The sequence below is a fragment of the Mus caroli genome, chromosome 3, assembly GCF_900094665.2.
Source record: "Mus caroli chromosome 3, CAROLI_EIJ_v1.1, whole genome shotgun sequence".
NCBI lineage: Eukaryota > Metazoa > Chordata > Mammalia > Rodentia > Muridae > Mus > Mus caroli.
In genome coordinates this window covers 14,749,437-14,771,697 of record NC_034572.1, presented here as the reverse complement: position 1 = coordinate 14,771,697, position 22,261 = coordinate 14,749,437, and the positions used below count along the sequence as shown (strand labels likewise).

At 40.1% G+C, this 22,261-nt stretch overlaps 1 protein-coding gene and 1 non-coding gene across 6 annotated transcripts in view; both read right to left on the bottom strand.

The window, feature by feature from the left end:
* Positions 1-22,261, bottom strand: part of Dnajc5b (DnaJ heat shock protein family (Hsp40) member C5 beta) — a 99,416-nt gene that overhangs the window by 41,617 nt on the left and 35,538 nt on the right. For all 5 annotated transcript variants that reach the window (XM_021158366.1, XM_021158367.1, XM_021158368.1 and 2 more), the window contains one exon: positions 18,342-18,468. In XM_021158366.1, coding sequence (XP_021014025.1) covers positions 18,342-18,460 — 119 coding nt within the window. In that variant the 5' untranslated portion in view covers positions 18,461-18,468. The remainder of the gene's footprint in view (positions 1-18,341; positions 18,469-22,261) is intronic.
* On the bottom strand, positions 3,461-3,623 carry LOC115030729. Its single transcript, XR_003836326.1, has one exon. It is a non-coding gene; the product is annotated as a U1 spliceosomal RNA (small nuclear RNA).

The window sequence follows — 22,261 nt, the reverse complement described above, 5'->3', positions numbered from 1 at the left end:
TCTCTCTCTCTCTCTCTCTCTCTCTCTCTCTCTCTCTCTCTCTCTGAAGTAGTTTGAAGCCTGCAGTCTTGAAGCCTCACTCCCCTCAGATAATGGCGTTCAGTAGTTTTTCACTCTCAAATGCTTTTGAGATACTCATTTCCTCTTGGTTTTCCTGTTTCTCTCACTGGCAGAAAGAACTAGTAGGAAGTACTTAGCCAGTTCTTAGCCAGGAACCTGCTAATCTCTGGGAGCTTCCTGGCCTGGGCAACAAATGTGTCTGCCTAATGGCCCCAGGTCCTGCCCTCCTTCACTGCAGCTGAGGCCCATTAGCGCAAAGCCTGCCAAAGCCAAAGGCAAATTTTTACACATCCAATTATCATAAAAATAGCCCAAACAAGCAGCTTTTAGTCACTTGGAGCCTTTCTATTTTACACAGCCTGCAAGAACTCAGCATCTGCTGGCCATTGACACAAACCACAGGGTTCTGTGTCTCAGTTCCTGAGCTGCATGCAAGACCCTTCTCTGACCAAAGACTCGTCTATGGGCTGGGTGGTACTGCCTGCCTGGGTACATGGCTCTTTCCGACTCTCTCTGCTCTTGGGGTTCCCTAGCCCTAGTACAGGGGGGGGGGGCGGTCCCCAGCTGTCAGCGCGTGGACCTCCTGCAGTAAGGATTGTTTCTGATTTAACCTTGTCCAAGTACCAGTCAACTACTGCTGATGGCTATCATGGTCACACATTCCCTTGTTTGGTCCTCAAACTTTCAGAGCCAAATACAACCATATCATATGCTGTACCCTGGACAGTGGCCCTCAACACAAGAAGATTTAATGTTGTGAGCTGTAGAGCAGAGACTGGAATGAAAACAGTATAAAGTCCACCATAAGGACAAGATAGAAAGGCCAGGACACCGTTTGGCATCATATTGCAGATACAGATGCCAAACCCACCACGGCTGTGTGATTATTTCTGGAGCATCTGCTACCAGAACGAATGACTCCTGTGCTTTGACCATCAAGATGCCACAGGAAACGACTAAACACCACATTATTCAGCACTGTGACTTCCCCACATTTGCAGACACTGTAGCTGAGTGTTAAAGGAGTTGTCCTAGTTTTGCGGGATCACATCACATCACATTTGTGGTTCAGGCTATGTGGTGTGAGGCAAGGACAGGAAAGAACCACACAGATAGATAGATGCTCTGCTGCCTCGCAGACAGCTCTCTTCTTGCCTGCAGAACTGCATCAAGAGTCAAGTGCTGCCCTCTCGTGGCTGGTGTTGCCACTGTACCAGAGATGGTCAGGATCTCAACTTTTTCATGAGGCATTATACTTTGATTTTTTTTTTTTTAATTTTATAAGAGTTTAAAAAAAATGCATCAATACTCAGATTTTATGGAAGCCTAAATTCCTGTTGGTGGCACCGAGTTTCAGTTTTCTGTTTGCTACCAAGTCTTCTGTGGCTTTCTCAGATCCACGTCTTTACTTTCCTTGATAAAATGAATACACTGGAATATCCATGTCAGTATATTAGATAAATCCGAGGCCAATTCTGTAAGCTTCTTACTGTGCTGGCAATAAAAGTACTAGTCTGAAAAAGAAGTGAACCCAGACACTATTGCATACGCCAGCAAGATTTTGCTGACAGGACCCTGATATAGCTGTCTCTTATGAGGCTATGCCAGTGCCTGGCAAATACAGAAGTGGATGCCCACAGTCATCTATTGGATGGAACGCAGGACCCCTAATGAAGGAGCTAGAGAAAGTAACCAAGGAGCTAAAGGGGTCTGTAACCCTATAGGAGGAACAACAATATGAACTAACCAGTACCCCCCAGAACTGTCTCTCTAGTTGCATATGTAGCAGAGGATGGCCTAGTTGGCCATCAATGTGAGGAGAGGCCCTTGGTCTTGTGAAGATCATATGCCCCAGTACAGGGGAATGGCAGGGCCAGGAAGGGAAGTGGGTGGGTTGGGGAGCAGTGCGGGGGTGGGGGTATAGGGGACTTTCGGGATAGCATTTGAAATGTAAATGAAGAAAATATCTAATTTTTAAAAAGGTGAAAAAAGAAGTGAACACCTGAAGTTCTGACAGCACGGAGGTCTGGATGTGTCCTGCCCCAGCTTGCTCTAGGAGTCTGGAGGCTGCATCTGCTTATCTACCTCTGTATAGGGAACAAACTCCCAATAACTATTTCTGGGTTTCTAACTTCACTGTTTCCAGAGGGAAAGTACATTCTTTTCTCAGGTCGACTGCCTCTCCTGAACTGTGACTATCAAGGTACAAGAACATTAGGATGGAGGAGAAATGGGCACACTCTCAGCTCAATAGCCAGGACTCCTGCTTCCAATAGCAGGCCCCACCGCTGCTGGTCCTGGTGAGACTTCTCAGCAGGCCAGAACTGCTGCTCCCTTCTGGGTCAACCTGAAGTGACAGTTAGCTGCACATTATATTCTTGCAGGTCCTAGGAATGTCTGTCACACTCAAAAACTTTCAGTCTCTCTTCTTCAAATCCTTTCAGTGCAAAAACATATGGCACTGTCTTCTTATATATCTTTGGGCCCAGCTCTCACTTAAAACTTTCCTCCCAGAAACTCACTTTTAAAACCGAACAGGGCCTTTTCTTACAGGCTGGGGTCTTGTTGGTTTAATTTGAATCATAGGCATGTACTTAAACCATTCTCAACCCCTACCAAGTTCCTTAAAAGATTTCCTGTCCTGGCCACGAGAAGATGACTATGGCCCCTCCTCCTATTTCTAGGCTTAGCAGCATTGTCAGACAAGATTTTAAAACACTATGAACAACAAGCTATAAAAATATACAGTTCCCCCTTGGCTGTCTCCTATGCGGTTTGCCTGTCTCTGTTCAACTTCAGTAAATTCCTTTTCATGTCCCCAAGAAAAATTTCCAAACCTCTTATTCCCCCCTTGATTGCTATTTCCAATTCCCTCAGCAGACACCCCCACTTCTGACTTGGAAAGGAACAATCTTCTGCCTCTACACTTGAGAGTAATAACACCACGGTCTCCATCCTCTTCCCAGTTGTGTTCCTTCTATCTATTCACCTGCGCAGACCCTAAAGCATCACCAGCCCCCACTCCCAACTCTAACGTTTTCTGTGATGTTTTGCTACTCCCATCTCCTCGGGGATCACTTAGCTTGTGTTTTCAGCTCTAGGCATGTGTGTACTGCCAGACTGTGGCCCAAGAATTGCCCTTTTATCTTTTTGAGGTATGGTCTCAGTAAGTTACTCAAGTTAGTCTTGAACTCACTATTTATCCCAGGCTGGCCTTGAACTCATGGTCTTCCTACCTCAGCTTTCCAGGTAGCTGTAATTATAGACCCATGCCATCAGGCCCAGCTTCCTCATCTTTCCCCTTGTTTATAAATGTTCTTCTCTTCCTTTGCATTTTAACTCCATTCTTCTCTCATGCAAAAAGGTTACTCTTCAATGCCCATTCCCTTCTCTTTCTTTCAGAGGAGAGCTCTAAAGCAGTTCCCCACTACCACAAATTATGCAGTTGAGTTTCCCACATTTGGGGAAATCGCAGGGGTCAGCACATCTGGAGTGCAATGGATAAGCCTCACCCCAGGAAAACCACCTTTGTGATCATGGTATCTCCCCTGCCAGGTAAGATGTCCATTTCCTTTTCAACTCGCTGAAATAACCTGATTGCTATTTCCAGCTCTCTCGCAAACTTCCTCTCCCTTCTATGATGCTCTGGATGAAATCCCACAGGCTTATTTTTATCTGTCTTGTACTTGACCCTTTGTAGTATTTGATGACTGCTCCTTTCTTCTCTAGACATCCTGAGTGTCTTTTCAGTTCTTTTCTGGGCTTGGCTTGACAGCCTAGAACTGGAAAGACGGGCACAAGACATCTGAGGAGCTCTTGCAGCCAAGTTTAGCAAAAGCAGTGTTTTGTGTCAAGTAGCCAGCACACTGTGAATGAAATAGAGAATGGGACAGACCATTAAATAACCCAGAGTCCAGGAACTGCGATTTGGGAGTGGAAATATCCAAAACAGTTTGTATTCATTGCCCTTAAACCAGATTAGGGCTGTCTCTCATAAGGGACCAAGAACAGACTGGTAATTTTGTGTCACTATAGTTCTCTGTGCCTATCAATTGCCCATGGCCATGATAGTTTTCAACATCTATGGCTAAAACCCATGTGGAAAGGAGTACGGTATAGGGGACTCTATAGTACTGTATAGGTGCCCCTGATCTTAGAGTTTTTGGTTCTGTATGTAGGTCTGGAGATTCTATATGGTAGAAATTATATATCTGATTCAGCTAAGTGCTGAACTCAGAGAATCATTGCTTTTGTAGTTTGGGAAATTTGGTTTGTTGTATTTATCTTATGATTTTATAAGAATGTATAAGATTTAATAAGAATTTATCTTATGATTTATATTTGTAGTATAAAGCTAATTTAACCAGATATGAGAATTGATGTCTTGTTTTCTCTTATAAAGGATCTTATGACATATTCAATCTGAAAGCCATTGTTTCGCCCACATTCCCACTTCAGAATCCCACATCAGATCCTGGAGTGTTCTTACAGCCTCATGTCTTCCACTCACAGTGTGCACATATCAGTGGGGATCCCTGTGATCCATCCAATGTGGACCACAGTGGGGCAAACACACCCATGAATTTTGAGCCCCATTTTTGCTTAGTGTACCCCCACATCCTACCCACATATCCTTACTTCCTGCAGTCTCTCTTTAACTTGTATGCTTTGTTTTTGAGTTCAGCTGTCTACCCTATTTTGTAAGTGGCCAGCTCAAAGAATTAATCCTGACAGAAAACCTAGCCCACATAGAGAAATAGAGTGAGCCCCATACTCTATGGGAGAGTGAAACAAAAACAGGTTCTGGCACACGCATCTGTTTACTGGTGTGAGGCCTGGTGTTCCACTAGTCTCCTTGATTCTCTGAATGTTTTATCTGTTTCATTTTGGGTCATCTTAGCCTACATTTGAGGTCCATAAAGTGTTTCTTGTGTACCCTCAGGTCTCCCATTGAGCCCTTCTACTTAATTTTTCAATGAAGTTATTGAATTTTCCATTCCAGGATTTTTGGTTGACTCTTTTGGTGATTTTGTTTCTTTATAGACATTCTTTCTTTGATGATTCATTATTCCCACCCTTTCCTTACATTCTTTAGATACCATTTTCCTGAGCCTTAGCAAATTTGAATGAGCTGATTTAGAGTTTTCATTCTTCAATTTATTCTTTGAAAATTTCATACATATATACAAAGTATTTTGAACATAGCCACACTATCTCCCTTGAACTCCCTCGGAGCCTCCACTTCAACCCTTCTCTTTCCCAAGGTCATGTCCTCTGTTGTCTTCTTCTTGTTGTTGTTATTGTTGTTGTCCTCATTGCTATTTTATATTGAGTCTACTTAGTGCTGGCATATGAGCCTGGTGTGAGAGCATCCAGTGGGGCAGGGACAACATCCTAGTAGCCATAAAGAAAAGTGACTTCCCAGTCAGCTATTGGATGGATCACAGGGATCCCAATGGAGGAGCTAGAGAAAGTACCCAAGGAGCTAAAGGGATCTGCAACCCTATAGTTGGAACAACATGATGAACTAACCAGTACCCCGGAGCTCTTGTCTCTAGCTGCATATGTATCNAAAGNTGGCCTAGTCGGCCATCACTGGAAAGAGAGGCCCATTGGACNTGCAAACTTTATATGCCCCAATACAGGGGAATGCCAGGGCCAAAAGAATGGGAATGGGTGGGTAGGGAAGTGGGGGGGGGATGGGGGACTTTTGGGATAGCATTGGAAATGTAATTGAGGAAAATACGTAATTAAAAAAAAAAAGAAAAGAAAGAAAAGTGACTTCCTACCTCAGTATCCATCAACTGGCAATATCTCCTGGGCTTGGGATGGAACTTAAGAAAGCTTTCTCCCATTTACACTAAAGTGCTGACTGGCTTAACTTTCTTCAAATCCTGTGCAAGTAACCATGGCTTTCATGAGTTTATATGAGCAGCAGGTATAGCATATCTAGAAGACAGTATTTCACAGTTGTCCAATGTCACAGCTCTCCCATGGCACAGCTCTCCCATGGCACAGCTCTCCCGTGGCACAGCTCTTCCATGGCACAGTTTTCCTATGCAACAGCTCTTCTCTCTATCCTCTAGCTGAATTTTCCCTGTGTACACACCTGTTCTTAAAATTTATTTTGAAAACTGGACATTTCAAACTGGATATTTGCAGCAACTCAACAATCCATACTCTCTCCTTCCCCATGATTTTTGTTGTTACTGTTATTGGTTAAAGTCACTTTTCTGACATAATTTATAGTTTGTATGCATAGATGTACTAATCAGGTAAAAGATCAGAGGTGGAATTCTTTATATATTAAGAACTAGAAATTTCACAGTCCTTGCAGATGGTCTTGTGTGTGTTAGACACACCTTTGACACTCACCTAGACAGTTTACATCTTTGTCTATCCTGCTTGCTCAGAGCATGACACAAGTGAGAGCTGAAGGTCTTCATGGATCTTTATTAACTGTGAGCACAACTTTAGGCTTAGGAGTAACTTCTGGTTAATGAAGACTATGACATGAGAGAACTTTCCGGAGTCTTATTCCCTAAACCACGTCATTCTCAACATTTCCTTCCATGATTCTTAGTAAACCCACCCTTTGTTCCAGGTGCCGCCATTGCCCAGAGATGCAGTGACATCAGTTGCCTACAAATACTTCCACAGCCCCCATGTTTCATCCCCTTAATTGTTTAACCAGATTTGTTGGATTCTAATAAGTCCTTCAGTCACTAGAAAAATCAATCAAGTATTTTCTTTGTCAACAATATTTTTTTTTCCCTGATCATTCTGGTATCCAACTTGATAGTGGTAATTGGAATGGTGTGCAGTTCTTTTAAGGTTACTGCTGACCCAAGGAGCAAGGGCTGGGGTGGTAGCTCTGTTGACATAGTATGTCCCTTACAATCACAAGAATCTAGGTTTACCTCCAGAACCAGTCCAAAAAAGAACGAACCCTGGGTCTCACTGGTGCCTACTACTAATCCTCCTTCTAGTTATCCTCCTCCTCCTCCTCCTAATCCTGGCCCCCAGTCAGAGTAATCATAGCTCCAAGGCAGAAACAGGAGACACCCAGAGCTCACTCACTAGTTCACTTGCTAACTTGTAGGTCAGCGACACTAACTCATAAAATTAGGGACACTCAGGCATCTCCATCCTCACATGCAAATAAATGCCTCTTGGTTTTGACAAGAACTCCATTAATTTTCAGATTCCATAAAATTTGATCGTGATAATTCTTGACATATTTCAGCTCCTTTCATGAGGAACTGGGCTATTTTTCATAAACATTTCCATTCTTGATAGTTTTAATATCTATACAAATAATAAAATACAGAAAATTCTATAGAAAATATGTCACTGAATGTAGAATTTTGTTGTTTCCTCTTTTGTTTCAAGAATAACAGTAAAAACAGACAGCCCAGGAGAGGTAGTGTATACCAGCAGAGAGGTATACCTCTGGAAGGCAGAGGTCGGGTGATTGTAAGATCAAGCATAGGTAGTCTATCAAGAAAGATCCTGTCTCAACAACAATAACAAACAAACAAACAAACTGATGGACCTACACAGAACAAACTTACAGATCTCACATCATCTTCAGTGGGTCAAATACTTTTGTTCCCTCCACTGCTGGTGCTCATCTGATTCTTTCCATCAAGCATTAAATCACTTGGCTGGATGCCTGCTGCATGAGTTCTCTTGAAGACAAGAATTGTTTTTTCTCACTGACTTATTCGTATAGACTTTCATGTTTGCATTTATCCATAGATCATTCAAAATGCTCCCATCTAGATCTACTGCTGTTATGATTGGATGCACAGCCCATCCCCATGAATACCAAAAGCTACTTAAAATCCTGCAGAAATAGATCCCGGTAGCTGAGGTGTGAAGCCATCACTGTGGGTGTATCTTCTGGCTTTTTTTTTTTTTTTGACTGCCTTTAATATAAACTAGCCTTTCCTGTACTGAAATTAAGATTGTACTCATCTTTATAGGGAAATTGTCTCTAACCTCTAGAGTAGATTTCTATCTTTGTTATATACACTCTCTCCTTCAAAGCTCTTGACTTAAAAGTAGAAGTCTACTTTTCCCAGTATTCAACTATGATCATCAGTTACATTTCCTGTAACTCTTTCTCTAGCATCTAGCAAAGTGTGTAGAATAGAGATGAATAATGGGAAGCATTTGCGTTTAATTAATATGATATTTGTTCTTCTCTACTAATCAAGCCTCCCTTTTGTTTGCCATTGAGTGTGTAGATATGGAGTTCCTTCTATTTAAAGAGCTTACTGTGCAAAAACAAATTTAACAAGACATATATTCCATAATGAGCAAAATTGGGCATAAAAATCAGTGAGACCATGATAAGCTGAAATGATATGTAGGGTTCAAACTGATGAAAAATTAAATATTCTCTCCAGTAAATTGTAAATAAGCATGTTATAAGGAATAAACACTGAGTGAGTGGAAATGTCATTGATTGTAATGATCTCAGTGCTGAGGACAGGTTGGTGCTCCATAAAGAGTCAAGAGAATGAAATAGATGAAGATATTCAGGAGAAAGGAGGTCACACAGCCACCTGGAAATCATCTCCAACATGGCCTTACATACTTCTCAGTGGAAGGTTTTAGAACTCAGGAAACAAATTAGTGCCTGATAGAGATTAATTTCAATTAATCTTGTGAGCTTGAATCATCACTCTGCCTTGTAAATATTTACAATTTTTCCATTAGCTATGCATTCCCCTGACAGTAACTCTTTATTCATAAGCAGCCTCCCTTTTTACCTGTAATTGCTAATAAAGATGGGCAAAAACATCACAGATTGGGGTTGCTACAGAAATTATACTCTTCCTGCTCCTTGTGAAACTAGCAATTTCCTCATTTTGGTTCACTCAGGAGACTCATTATTTCAAATTCTGGGTAATTTTTCCAGAAAGTTCCATGTAGCAGTGAATGAAATAGAAGCAGTGTTTAGAAGCAGGGTTTGAATTACCTGTTGCTTTGTCAACAAGAAGTTAAGCTGATCCACAAAGCTCAGGGACTTACGTGAGGTTATATAGGGTATAATAAAACCAACTTCCTCTAATTTGGTGGTCCTTGATGAGCTAAGAAAGAGCTAGATCTTTGCGTAATTTCAAATCAGTGGACCAATATTTTGTTAGCCTTTTGTTCGGACATGACATAGACACATATTGTTTTTAATTTCTTAATCTTATTTCTGTATATTTTTAAAGTATAAATATTGGTGTAAATAAAAACTAATATGTGGCTGCATAAGTGGCTCAGCAGTTAAGAGCACTTAGCACTCTAGCAGAAGATCTGGCTGGGTTGGCTTCCCAGCAGCCACGTGGTTCATAACCACCTATAAATTGAGTTCCAAGAGATCCAATGCCCTCTTCTGAACTCCACAACCTTTGCACATGGAGCACTCACATACACTCAGGTACACACATGTACACAAATTATTTAAATATTTCAGATTAACATTTATGTAACCTATAAGGTTTTGTTGCTTCTTTTGTTTGAGGCAGGGTCTAGAAATTGCTTTGTAATTAGGGCTGACCTTGAATTTGCAGCATTCTTTCTACCTCCTATTGCCAAATAGTAGGATTACAAGTGTGAGCCACACCACACCAGCATGTGTGGACTTTGCACACTTAAAACTTACAGTCTCTAAATTGGCTCTGTGTCCTTTCCCTCATCCTTTGTGTCTCACTGGAAGGTCTGAAGTCACAGAAAATGTACTGTGTACCAAACAGATGACAAGGCCTTTCGTTGTCCATCTGCCCCTATCTGCATTTGCTGGGCCAGTTGACTACTTCTCATTCAGCAAGATGATTAAATATGTCATTTGAGAAATGGTTCTAAAGAGCTTAAAATAAAAACACAATCAAGGAGAGAGCAGCCAGAACCACACAATCAAAACATACTTGCTGATCACTTCACTTTTTCTTTCTGCAAATGTTAGTATGGGGGGTGGCACTGGGAGCACAGTGGGAGAGGCAGTATCTTCCCTTAACAACTTGGATGGAGTGGGAGATGCAGAAAGGAAAAAAAAGTTGACCAGGTGCCTGATAGGACACCTAGGCATGGAATATTTATAAAGTGCTCTGCTTCCCAGAAAAGGGACCTGCTGAGCACCTCGGACCCAGATAGGGGAGATCCAGTCTGCTCCTTTTCTCTCTCTCCTTCCATTTTCTTTCTTTCTCTAACCCCTTCAATTGAGTTCTAACTCCTTTTGCTTGGTTGTTCCTTGAAATAAATTTGAGAAACTTATTATTTTTAGCTTAGTTTGAAAAAAGCTATGAAATATGCAAAGTATGTGATTTTCACAATACTATGAGCATCAGCATGCTAAAATAGAACAGTTGTAATGCTCACTTATTCATTAATCCATTCATTCAGTAACTATGCTTATATGCTAGTCAGTATCAATAAAAAGAGAGACTCTAATCACACTTGCGATGTGTTTTGAGCAGCAGTAGATGGCAAATTTCAGAGGTTGCCTTCGTATAGAACTGTGTAGTTTAGATGACATCTTTGAGTCATTGCACATATCCTTGTCACTCACTACTAGAAATTTAACACATCAGGGCAAGTTTGGAAAGTCAATGCAACAGCCTGGAAAAAGGAATCCAACCCACCATCCACTGTGATTTCCTTCAAATGAGAACATGGTGAACAATTGGGAGGATGCTTATGTAAGCAAAGCATGTAACTGAAATCTGGAAAAGAATCAGTCTAAATGAAAGAGCCGGGCATGATGACCTTGACCTAGGAACAGAGATAACTGGAATTCTGCTAATAGTCCCATAGAATAATGAGAGCTGGCCCCTGAGGGAGCTCAGCAGAATGCAAAAAGAGGAAGCCATCAAACTCCATGCCTCCTGATGTCTCAACTCACCACCAGGGATTGAAGGCTCAAGCCTCAACAGTACATGAGACTTCTGGGCCAGAGGATTGAAGACTAGTGTGCCTAGTAGGGAGCAGCTGCACCTGCCTGTCATGCATGGGTGATACAGTACAGATGCAGGGTAGCTGTATCCAATTGAGCAGTAGGGGAGCTGAAGTTTCAGACCAGAGCCAGGGATGGATATACCAGTGGCCATAGACAAACCCACTGGGCCACTGGTATCACTGGCAGGGTAAATATGTGGCTTAGAGGAACTGCTGAGTGAGAATGATCTGGTTCTTTTGGTTCTATAGACTTTCCCAGCAGAGACTCTGGAAATACCTCAGTTGGTAGAAACTTTAACTCAATGTGATGATTTGTATTTGCTTGACCCAGGGAGTAACACTATTAGAAGGTGTGGCCCTGTTGGAGTAGGTGTGCCACTGTGAATGTAGGCTTTAAGACCTTCATCCTAACTGCCTGGAAGCCAGTATTCTGCTAGCAGCCTTCAAATGAAGATGTAGAACTCTCAGCTCCTCCTGCACCATGCCTGCCTGGATGTTGCCATTTTCCCACCTTGATGATAATGGACTGAACTATATGCCAGCCCCAATTACATTAAATATTCTTCTTTTAAGAATTGGGTCATGGCCTTGGGTCATGGTGTCTGTTCACAGCAGAAAACCCCTAAGACACTCAAGTTCTTGAATTAGTTGGAAGAGTCAGTTGAAAATCTTCAAGTCCCTCATTTCAAGTCCCTATTAACTACTCAGTTGTCTACCCACCCCACATTTCACCACCTCTCTCCCTCTTCCTTCACCAGCTTCATTCAGGAGCTTCCTAAGAACTATGTTGACTCAGAGAAACTAAGATAGGAAGGCAAAACATGCTAATGTAAAGAGAACAAATGACAGGAATATAGATCAGCCTTTGACTTTCTGGAACATGAGCATTTTAATAGAGCCTTCTTCCAACAATACATTAAGTAGTCGGTAAGATTTCTAAGTTCGGAATAACAAGAAAAGACATTGCTCATCTGCAAATACTGGTAAGGATGAAATGACTTTGCCCATCAGCAATAAGAACTGATTAAATAACCTTGGATGCTAATGTCTTTGAAATGAGCACTGCAGTGCTGAAGGCATTTTGTTCCTTACTGAGAGTGCCAGGAGAGATGCTATGAGTTTCATTCTATGATAGGTCACTTTAGATACGACCTAAAATTCACCTTGTATAAGAGGGATAAATGGTCTGAACAGTAGAACCAAGTGGCAGGCTAATTTTAGAATAAGAAGAATGATGGGGATGTTCGCTCAGTTCCCATTGTGCCTATTCACAAAAGGTTTCATGTTCTTTAAGAAAATGGTCTCATTCTTCCTACAAAATCCCAACAAGTCATGAGCTTAAGTAGCTTATAGACTGACACACTAAAAGCCTTCCTATTGTCACCTTCCCCCTCCACCACCACCTGTCTTTTGAGGTAGTAGGGAACTCTCCTAGAACAGTTACTTAATGAAGCACAGTTCAATTTCAGAAATTCAAAGGAAAAGACATTTCACAGACCCTGTGATGGATTTATCCACAGACATCGGAGAGATTTACGTGGTCTTTGGAGCACTAACTTATGGAAATTCTCTAAGGCATAAAAGACTAAGGGTGCCAAAAATCTCCTTCCCAATTTTGTACACCCCTCTTAAAGAATATTTCTCCTTTTCATATTGATACATGTCCTTGTTTATTGGCACTGGCTATCTGTAATTTCAGATCCCTAATCAGAAACAAATAGAACTGAGTAAGTAAATGGTTTATTTGGATAATGATTTGGGATCAGAACACACATAACTAGGAAGAGAATGGAAACCAAGACTAGTTTATTTCCTCCCTAACTTCTCCCTAACTTTCTGTGGCAATGAGGTTTCCCTCTAGGAGTAACTCAAATGCTGTTTAAAAGGCAGCCTTGAAGCATAACCTCCTAATTAGTTACCTTTTTTGCTGCTGTGAGCAAATAAATACCCGGCAAATAGTAGCTTAAGAGAGCAAAAACTTAGTAGGAGTATAAGGTGGTTGGCTACACTGCATCTGCACCCAGCAATCAGTGAGTGGACAGGAAGTAGGGCAGGGCTACATAACTTCAAGGGCCACCTCTAATGACACACTTTCTCCACCTGAGCTCCACTTCCTAAAAGTTCTATGACCTTCCAAAACAATGCCACTAGCTGTGAGCCAACTTTTCCAAACAAAAAAGCTATGGGGCACGTTTGACACTAAAACCATGATTGCCAACAGAAAGTTTATGAACTCATGGTACATCTGTGCCCTGGCAGTAAAGTCAAAGAGTAAGATCCTTTTGGGCTGGTCATTTCTGGGTATACTGTTAAATTGTAACGAATGAAATGGGATGGATAGTATATTCGAACTGTTTAAGAAAGGGAACGCTTGTCTGGGCTACTGACAATCCATTATTTTTATTTATTTATTTATTTATTTATTTATTTATTTATTTATTTATTTATTTATTTATTTTGGTTTTTCCAGACAGGTATTTTCTGTGTAGCCCTGGCTGTCCTGGAACTCACTCTGTAGACCAGGCTGGCCTCGAACTCAGAAATCTGCCTGCTTCTGCCTCCCAAGTGCTGGTATTAAAGGCGTGCGACACCACTGCCCAGCCCTGACAATCCATCTTATGTTAGGGATTAAGTCTTTTTCTTATTTACTTTCCTTTGTTTTGTTTTGTTTCTGTTTGCTATTTCTCCCACCTCCCCCACCCCCCAGTTTTCTGTTTTCTTTTGTTTTGTCTTCCTGTGGGTTATCTGAGCATTTTTTAGGATTATATATTGTTCTATTTATAGTATTATTACTTAGTTTTCTTAGTCATTTGAGGTGGGTGCCTTCAAATAGTCTATGAATATATTGGTATCTGTGTTTTCTGGTTTTAGCAAAGTGTATAAGTCTCACTGCCATCCAGGACAATCAAGAATCACGTGGTGATATAACTTTGGGTCCAGTAGTTCATACTTTAGGAAGCCCGTGGAGAAGGTAGTCTTATTTTATCCAGATTTCAGCTGTCTCTATTGTTCTTTCTTCATTGCATGACACTCAATTTGTAATTTCCTGTATTTTGAAAAGCTTCTTGGAGTACTTATTTTTTAATTTTGTGTATGTGCTTGCATATGTGGCATAGATTGTGTGTGTGTGTTTGTATGTGTGTGTTCACATTTGTGTGGGTACACACAAGTTTATGCCATTCTCTAAGAATAGATCTACTACTGCCAAATTCTTCTGGATGTCTTCTGTCTGTGTATTTCTTAACTTCCTTAACTTCCCCTGATAGCTGAGATACAATTTTATGAGATGCCATATTTGCAATTCTCCCTCAGCACTTGAAAACTGTCATGTCTGCTTCGCTGCAGATTCTGTTGCTTCGGGCCTGAGACTCAAGTGGCTGTGCCCAGTAGATAGGATGGTGTTCGTTTTTCTTCTTTCAAGTCTTTTTCTTGGTTTTAGTTTTTAAAGGTTTAATGTTGTGTTGGGATTAGATTTCTTTTGCTAGCCTATTTGTATTCACTTTGGTTCACTAGCTGTGGTTTGTGATTTTTTTGCTAAATTTGGGAGGATTTCAGTCATTAATTCTCTAAATACTCGAAGTCTGTTCTTTCTCTTCCTTCCACCTAAGACTTCAGTGCTGCACAGTAATCTGTTGGTAAGCCATGGATTTCTAAAATCTGATTGTTTTTTAATTTATTGTCTCTCTGTTGTGCATACTGGGTAAATTTTACTGGTTTATCCTGAACTCCAGGGATTCTTTTTTGAGTCCTTCCCACTGTTACTGAGGTCAACCTGTTAGCATGATTTCTGCTATTTCTCTGGTGTAATTCACTTGATTCTTTTGCTCTGAGCTTTCTTTCCTGTGATTTTTGCAGCTTCATTTGTTCCACAACAATTTGAAGATTGTGTCGAGCCCTTTCCCTCATGCCTATGGTTTTACTTTCAATAGCCAGCAGGCAATTCCAGTATCTGTTTCCTGTCAGTATGGGAGTCGGCTGATGACCTTTCTCATTCAAATTGTCACTTTCTTAGTTCTTTTTATGATAGGTGATTTTAAAAATATCTGGATATCTTGACTGGAGATATTTGGGTTCTATTTTTTTTTTTATTATAACAAATAGTCACCTGCTTTGGTTTAGTATGTGGGTCTCAGATTACTTTTGCAGGTGACTCCAATAAGCATCTGATTTTTCAGAGCCTCTATGGTGCTATTTTCATGGAGCTATTTTGATTTACTAGTTTGTCTCCTATGAGCCTTTCTCTTATACTATTTAAATGTTTATTTTTATTTTATGTGTATGGTTGTTCTGCATGAATGTACGTCTATGTATGTCTACTGTGGGCACTGAGGCAAGAAGAGGGCATTGAATCCACTAGAATTAGAGTTATAACCAGTTGTAAGCTCCCATGTGGTGCTGGACATTGGACCTGGGTCTTCTGGAAGAGCAGACAGTGCTCTTAACTGCCGAGTCATCTCTCTATCCTCACATGAGCCTTTCAGCATTCTTTCTCGTACCGGGAAAACTGAGAGGGACTTCATTTTGGCTGAGTGCTTTCCCGTGGGGGAAGGGAATCTCCAACCTCCTCTGACAAAAGTTCACTTCCACAACTGGGTGCCTACTGTTGAATCCATCTTATCAGATGGGATCTCTGCCAGACGGAGGCTGAGTGGAAAGGCGGTGTCTTAGATTATAGACCTAAAAGTGTTTTCCCTGTCCTTATTGTTAAGAGACTTTCAAATGACAATCTTTCTATTATGCAGGACTTTATAGGGTTATTGGGTGATGTGTAGGTCAAATTGGGGAAAGATTAAGATCACCTGGGTTAGTTCTGCTGGAAGACTGGGTGACAACTAAGAAAACTCCCTTTCTCAGTTATGCTATGGTGTGTGAGAAGTGGAAGAGTCCTAAGATGTTTTATGGCTATTACTCCTTTGGTCCTGAGGTCACTAGCCTGTTCACCCCATTCTAGCTATCAGATTTCCTTTTAGATGCCTCTTGTGTCATTCTCAAGAATTACAGCCAAACATATCAGGAGGTACAATGATGAGAGATAAGCCTACTCCATCTTGCCCAGTCTGGAAGTTCTATCTGCTCATGAGCTTTCTTTAGAAACGTATGCAAGAAATTAATAACATTGTTTCCTCTGAGAAGATGACCTGGAACATGCATGTATTCAAATGAATATATTATTTAATATCTATCAGAAAATTTGGATAAAGATAAGAGAAGAAACTTTCTAACTCTATCTTGTTAGAAAGAGGAACAAGCAAAAGACCCTAAGAAAGGTCACTAGACAGTCAGTAACTTTATCCCATCTACCTGTGGTCAGACAGCATATGGACCAACAGTCAGTAATTTTATTACATCTCACGGGCTTTAAGCTCACTATGTGGTCACTGTCTCAATGCAGACCTCTGAATATAGGAATAATATTCTCAGTGGATTTTCAGCCTGCTCCTGCATTTTGAATAACTTGCAGAATACAAATGTCTAATTTAGGTAGAAGTAGATGCTCTGGGTAGCATGCTAGTGCCCTAATCAGCTGAAAAATAATATTTGTATGACATTAAAACAAAATTAATGGCAAGACACTGATTACATGAAAAGATTTTCTGTTGTGATTATTAAACTTGCAAGTAGCACGGCATAATTAATGCTGTAATTAGGATATGACCTGAAATCTCAGCTTCCAAAATTAATAAAGGCAATTAAAAGTCACATTTGTAAACTGAGCTTTAAGAATGGCAAGGAAGTTTGATATAGCTTTTTTACTTCTCATTTTGGAGCACATTTTTATTGTTACTAAGCAATTGTTATGATTTCCATCCCCAAGAACTTCACAACAGTGGTCTGAAGCTTTAAGAAAAGTTCAGAAATGTTCCAGTTAGGTTGTGCATCAGTTGTGGGTTGAGCCACTCCTAGGCATACTTGTGAACCTCTGGTGCCAAATAAATAGTAAATTCTTCTCTGTCCCCAGCACTCCAGGTGAAACGTGCTACAAGATCCACATTGGCTTTAAGGAGCCTCCACCACTTTCAAACAACTGGACCGTATGGCAGCCTGAAGGATTGTCACTTGGGCTTCTTGGGGTCACATCAGCTCCCATAGTTTATCACATGGTGAAGCTCAAGGCCAAAAGAAGGTCTCATTATTGGTAAAATTGGAGACATCAATAAATATTGGTGGGCTGCTAATTTCACAAAACCATGTCTGAAATCCTGCCTCATCCCTTATACCAAAGTAAACCCTAAAAAGATCAAAGATTTAATGTCAAAGCAAATCGCAGATGCACTGAAAGGAGAAGGAAGCTGATATGTTTACAATATTGTAACTGAGAGAGGCTTTTTAGCCATGACAAGTAGGACAAAGACATTACAGAAATCACTAACAATTCTCCTATTTCAAAAATTTAAATTCCATACATTAAAAAAGAACTATAAGCTTAAAAAAAAAAACAGTTCAAGACATGTTTCAATTCATTTTGTCTTATAAAAGTGCAACTTTGCTCTTCTATTAGGAAACAATTGGAAACACATACTGCAATTTATGTACAGGATATTAAGCATAAAAGGAAACTAAAATAACTCCCATGTTAACTAATAAATGCTTGTAAAATGACTAGATACATTGAGAATAACCATAGGCTACAAGCAGGAAAACAGTATATTTAATAACATGAAGATGTTTTCATTCCAGTACTTAGGAGAAAGAAAGATGTGTGGAAACTAAAGACAAGGACAGTTTAATCCTTTGCTGCCTAATCTACACAGCAAAGGATGAAGGAAAAAAAAACTCTCCGTAAAAATTAGATAAATTAATGATGCACATTATCTTCATTTTTGATAGTTTAAAATTAGCGAGGTATTTTATATGTGATATGTATTTCTGATCCTTAGAATTTTAAGTAAAATGATATTTCAGTTTTCCCCTACAGTAACTATTAGAAGCAAATCAGCTATGAAAAGAGAAAAACTAAATGCCAGTGTGGTTGACAGTACAGCATTTGTGACAAACCTTTATACCAGATCTAGTGTCGCATGGGTTAAAGTTCAGCTACTGATTTGCTTAGGTTTCCTCCCTCCTCCTTCCTAAAGACTCTCTCTCCCTGGTCTAGACTCATAACTTCCCTTTCCTCAGGCAGGGCATCATTCAGCAATTCTTTCATAAATCACTGCTATGTCTATCTATTCTGAACTGTAGATACTACATAATAGGAAGCATGGGTCCAGAAATCAGATCACCTGGTCTTGGCAAGAAGCTTATGTCTTTAATTTGGTACCACTAGCCAGTCACCAGAAATCACCAACAGTAGCACAGGAACTGTCCCCACTGAACATCCATGGTACCTGTAGGTTTTCTTAATTTCTTCACATGATGCTCCCTTATGCAGACCAAGAATTTCATATAGACTTTCTCCTGATGTTGACAAAGTCCGCTGTCTTTGGTTAGGTGCGTTACATGCCATTTCTCAATCTGCAAAACCAAAGATGGAAAAATAGCCATGAAGATTCTATACTCTGGATCCTACCTCTGGAAGGGAAGAAAGTTCATTTTTTAACACCTGTTTTAAAAGACCAGCATTTTTGCCTTGGTGTGTTAGGTACAATATGAGGAGAGGAAATGCCAAGAGCTAAAAGTGGTTTCCAGTCAAAGATTACAGGAAGGCACACAAATAGAACATGACTTTTCACAACTATTTCAGAAGTATTGTGAATCAACTCTCATAGGTTAGAACTATAGGTGTTTTGTTTTGTTTGTATAAGATATGTGTGTCTTCAATTTTGTATATTTCCAACTGTATCTAGCTATGGAAAGAATCATCCTTCTCTACTGACTGGTGGGATATATAAGCAGGCAATGGTGCTTGCCAGGGTCCCACATGATGAAAGGAGAGAACCCATTCCAACAAGTTGTTCTTGTTGCACATGTGTTTTCTTGTACACACATACATACACATACAAGCACACACAAAATAAATAAATGTTAGAAAGAAAATACTAGATTCTTAACCAATGAAATAAGACACTTCAAGAAGGCATTGGGTGATAAGACAGTTGAGAGGTGCTGACACACAAAAGGGTGACTCAGCCAAAGGCACCACACACACAGCTCCAGGACAGTAGTTCTGTAATGTGGAGTTGCAGAGGCATAAACTTTATCATTAGCGCCTAGTGGCTCTAATGAAAAGAGGCTCACAGCCCCTCTAACAGTCAAGCCCACAGTCCTCACAAAATTCAAAGCCAGTTACAGTTTTCTTTGAGATTGACTACTCCAGTGGCTTTGTCCAGAAGTAGAGGGAAAGTCCATGTCACACCTCACCCCTTGCCCAGAGTTCTATGCATAGACACAATCTTTGTGGGGACCTACTGTTTAAAAGAGAGCTGAGGGTGTGAACACGGGGCTAATCATAAGTCAGAGAGCCTGAAGTTAACCATACAGTCCCAATGAGAGACACATAGAGGAGGCAGTTAAAGAAAGCAGAAAAGCCAGACACTGAAAAGCAGGTGGCAGGAGACTTGGCTCAGGAAGTAAAGATAAAAAGAGGATGCTGTGCCACCAGCTGGACCCAACCTGATCATTCCAGAACTTTGGATTAGACTGACCATCTTTGGAAAGCTGTGAGAACATGGCCGGGTCAAAGACACACAGTTAATGTGTGGACAAGACTGCACACATCCAATAGACCATCCCTTGCTTGCATCTTCGATACTCCCTTCACTGCAGCATTTCTCTGTTACATTCAGTGGACTTTTAGCAGTGTTTCTACATTACGTCTCTTTTAAAAAGAGACACTTTCACATTTTTGTCATCCCTTCTGATTTTGTTGAAGCATGTCTACTGGTTACTTTTCTTATTGTGTGATAAAAGTAAATGATAAAAGTCACATAAGGGAGGCAGAGCCATTTGAGCTCACAGAGGTTACAGTCTATCATAGCGGTGAACTCACAGCAGCAGGAGTGTGAAGCAGCCAGGCTTTGGCAGGCACAGTCAGGGCGCAGAGAACTGTAACTGCTAATGTTTAGCTTACTTTCTCCTTTTTATTTAGCCTAGAAACCCAGTCCACAGGAAAGTGCTGCCCATGCTCAGGGTGGGTGAACTCCCTTACATACACACCCAGAGACTTGTTTCTCAGATGATTCTCGATCCTCTCTAGTTGGTCATAATAGTAACCATCACGTGGTGTGATCCTTTTACTTCCTTTTTTGCCCATCCCTTTTACCACACCTTTACTGATACCTTGTATTTATCTTTTAAAGGTTTTATATATGACTTGCATTCTTTCATTAATTTTGCTTATGAATTTTTCCATTATTAGAAAATTTTTACTTCAAGTTTGAGAACTTTCCTCTTCTTCTATAAAATTCCTCTTTACTCTTCTTCTATTCCCTTACTTCCCCTTCTCCCTCACCCTTTACCTCATTCAGCTGGTATTTCTACATTTACCTAAGTGTTCTTTACCACATGCTCTGCTCGTGCTCTGTTCTCTGCTTTTTTTACTGGTATATGACCAGTCTTTAATCAATTTTAAGTATATTTCTATATTTTGTTTAGTTTGATGTTGTTGCTATAAGAGCTGGTTTCCCCCAGTGGATGGCATTGAGAATTAAGCACTAAAAAGCAAGCTACTCACTAAAATGCTTTAATTAAACTGGAAGAGACATCCAAAGCAACAAATGAACAAACTATAACACAGAAATCCAAGAAGCATGACAACGCAAGACAATATGATTCCTAAAATGCCAGAAGAATAGTTTATATGCTTACTTATAAAAATAATCAACAATATAAAAGAGGATACAATGAAGGAAGGCAAAAAATTCCAGTCCTGTGGAACAGAACCAGAAACATAGATGAGAGCATCATCAAAATAGATAAGAAATGCAAACTAGAAAGTTGAGATGGGGGAAGGGGTGGAAAGAAAGAAAATGTGGACACTGAAAACAATGAATCACATAGAAAACACAGGGAAATGTGACACTAACAGACTTGATCAAACAGAAGAAAACATACCAGAGACATGGAAAAAGTAGAAGGAATACTACATTCAAATATCAAATAAAAATTAGCATGGCTACAAATTTCAATTTCTATTGAATATAAATAGGAGACTATATCAACCCTAGATGATGGTATAGAGGAAGCTGAGATATTTTTAAAAACTAAAGGCACAGAAAATTTTAATGAAATCACAGAAATTCCCTCAAGTTTAGGGAAAGAAAAGAATATCAAACAAAGTTTAGATAAAGGCATAACTGGAGAACTTCTCCATGATACTCTGTACTTAAAATGTCATTGAAACAAAGAAATAACATTGAAAGGTATAAGAGAAAAATGCTAATTCACAAAAGTAAACATGTCTAAAAGACATCATACTTCTCAAAAAAGTCATCTAAAGCCAAGATATTAGAAAAGTGTATATTTCAAGCCCCAACAGCCAATAATTTCCAACCAAGATGGCTATGCCCACAAAAATTATCTGTTTAAATTTGATAGAGAAATAAGAATATTTCAACATGAACACAAAAGAAAACACTACAAAAATTTACCTAAAGGATTTCTAAACACACACGGGAGAAAAACAGTCTCAGGAAAGCACAAGCAAAGATTATTGAGAGGAATGTCTGGACAAAGAGACCTAGAAATGAATTGTGTTATAACAGAAAACCAGTAAAACCTCAATGTAAATAGGGGAGAAACAGAAGAACAATCATTTAACCATAAGAATTAGAATACCACTGTCAATAAAAACGTTAAGTTTTCATTGTCTCAATTCTTGTGATGGTTTGAATATGCATGGCCCAGAGAGTGGCACTATTAGGAGGTGTAACCTTCTTGGAATGGGTGTGGCCTTGTTGGAGGAAGTTTGTCACTGTTGGGGGGGTACTTTGCAAACCTCTTCCTTGCAATCCCCATCAAAATTCCAACTCAATTCTTCAACGAATTAGAAAGGGCAATTTGCAAATTCATCTGCAATAACAAAAAACCTAGGATAGGAAAAACTCTTCTCCAGGATAAAAGAACCTCTGGTGGAATCACCATGCCTGACCTAAAGCTTTACTACAGAGCAATTGTGATAAAAACTGCGTGATACTGGTATAGTGACAGACAAGTAGACCAATGGAAAAGAGTTGAAGACCCAGAAATGAACCCACACACCTATGGTCACTTGATCTTCAACAAGGGAGCTAAAACCATCCAGTGGAAAAAAGACAGCATTTTCAACAAATGGTGCTGGCACAACTGGTGGTATTCATGTAGAAGAATG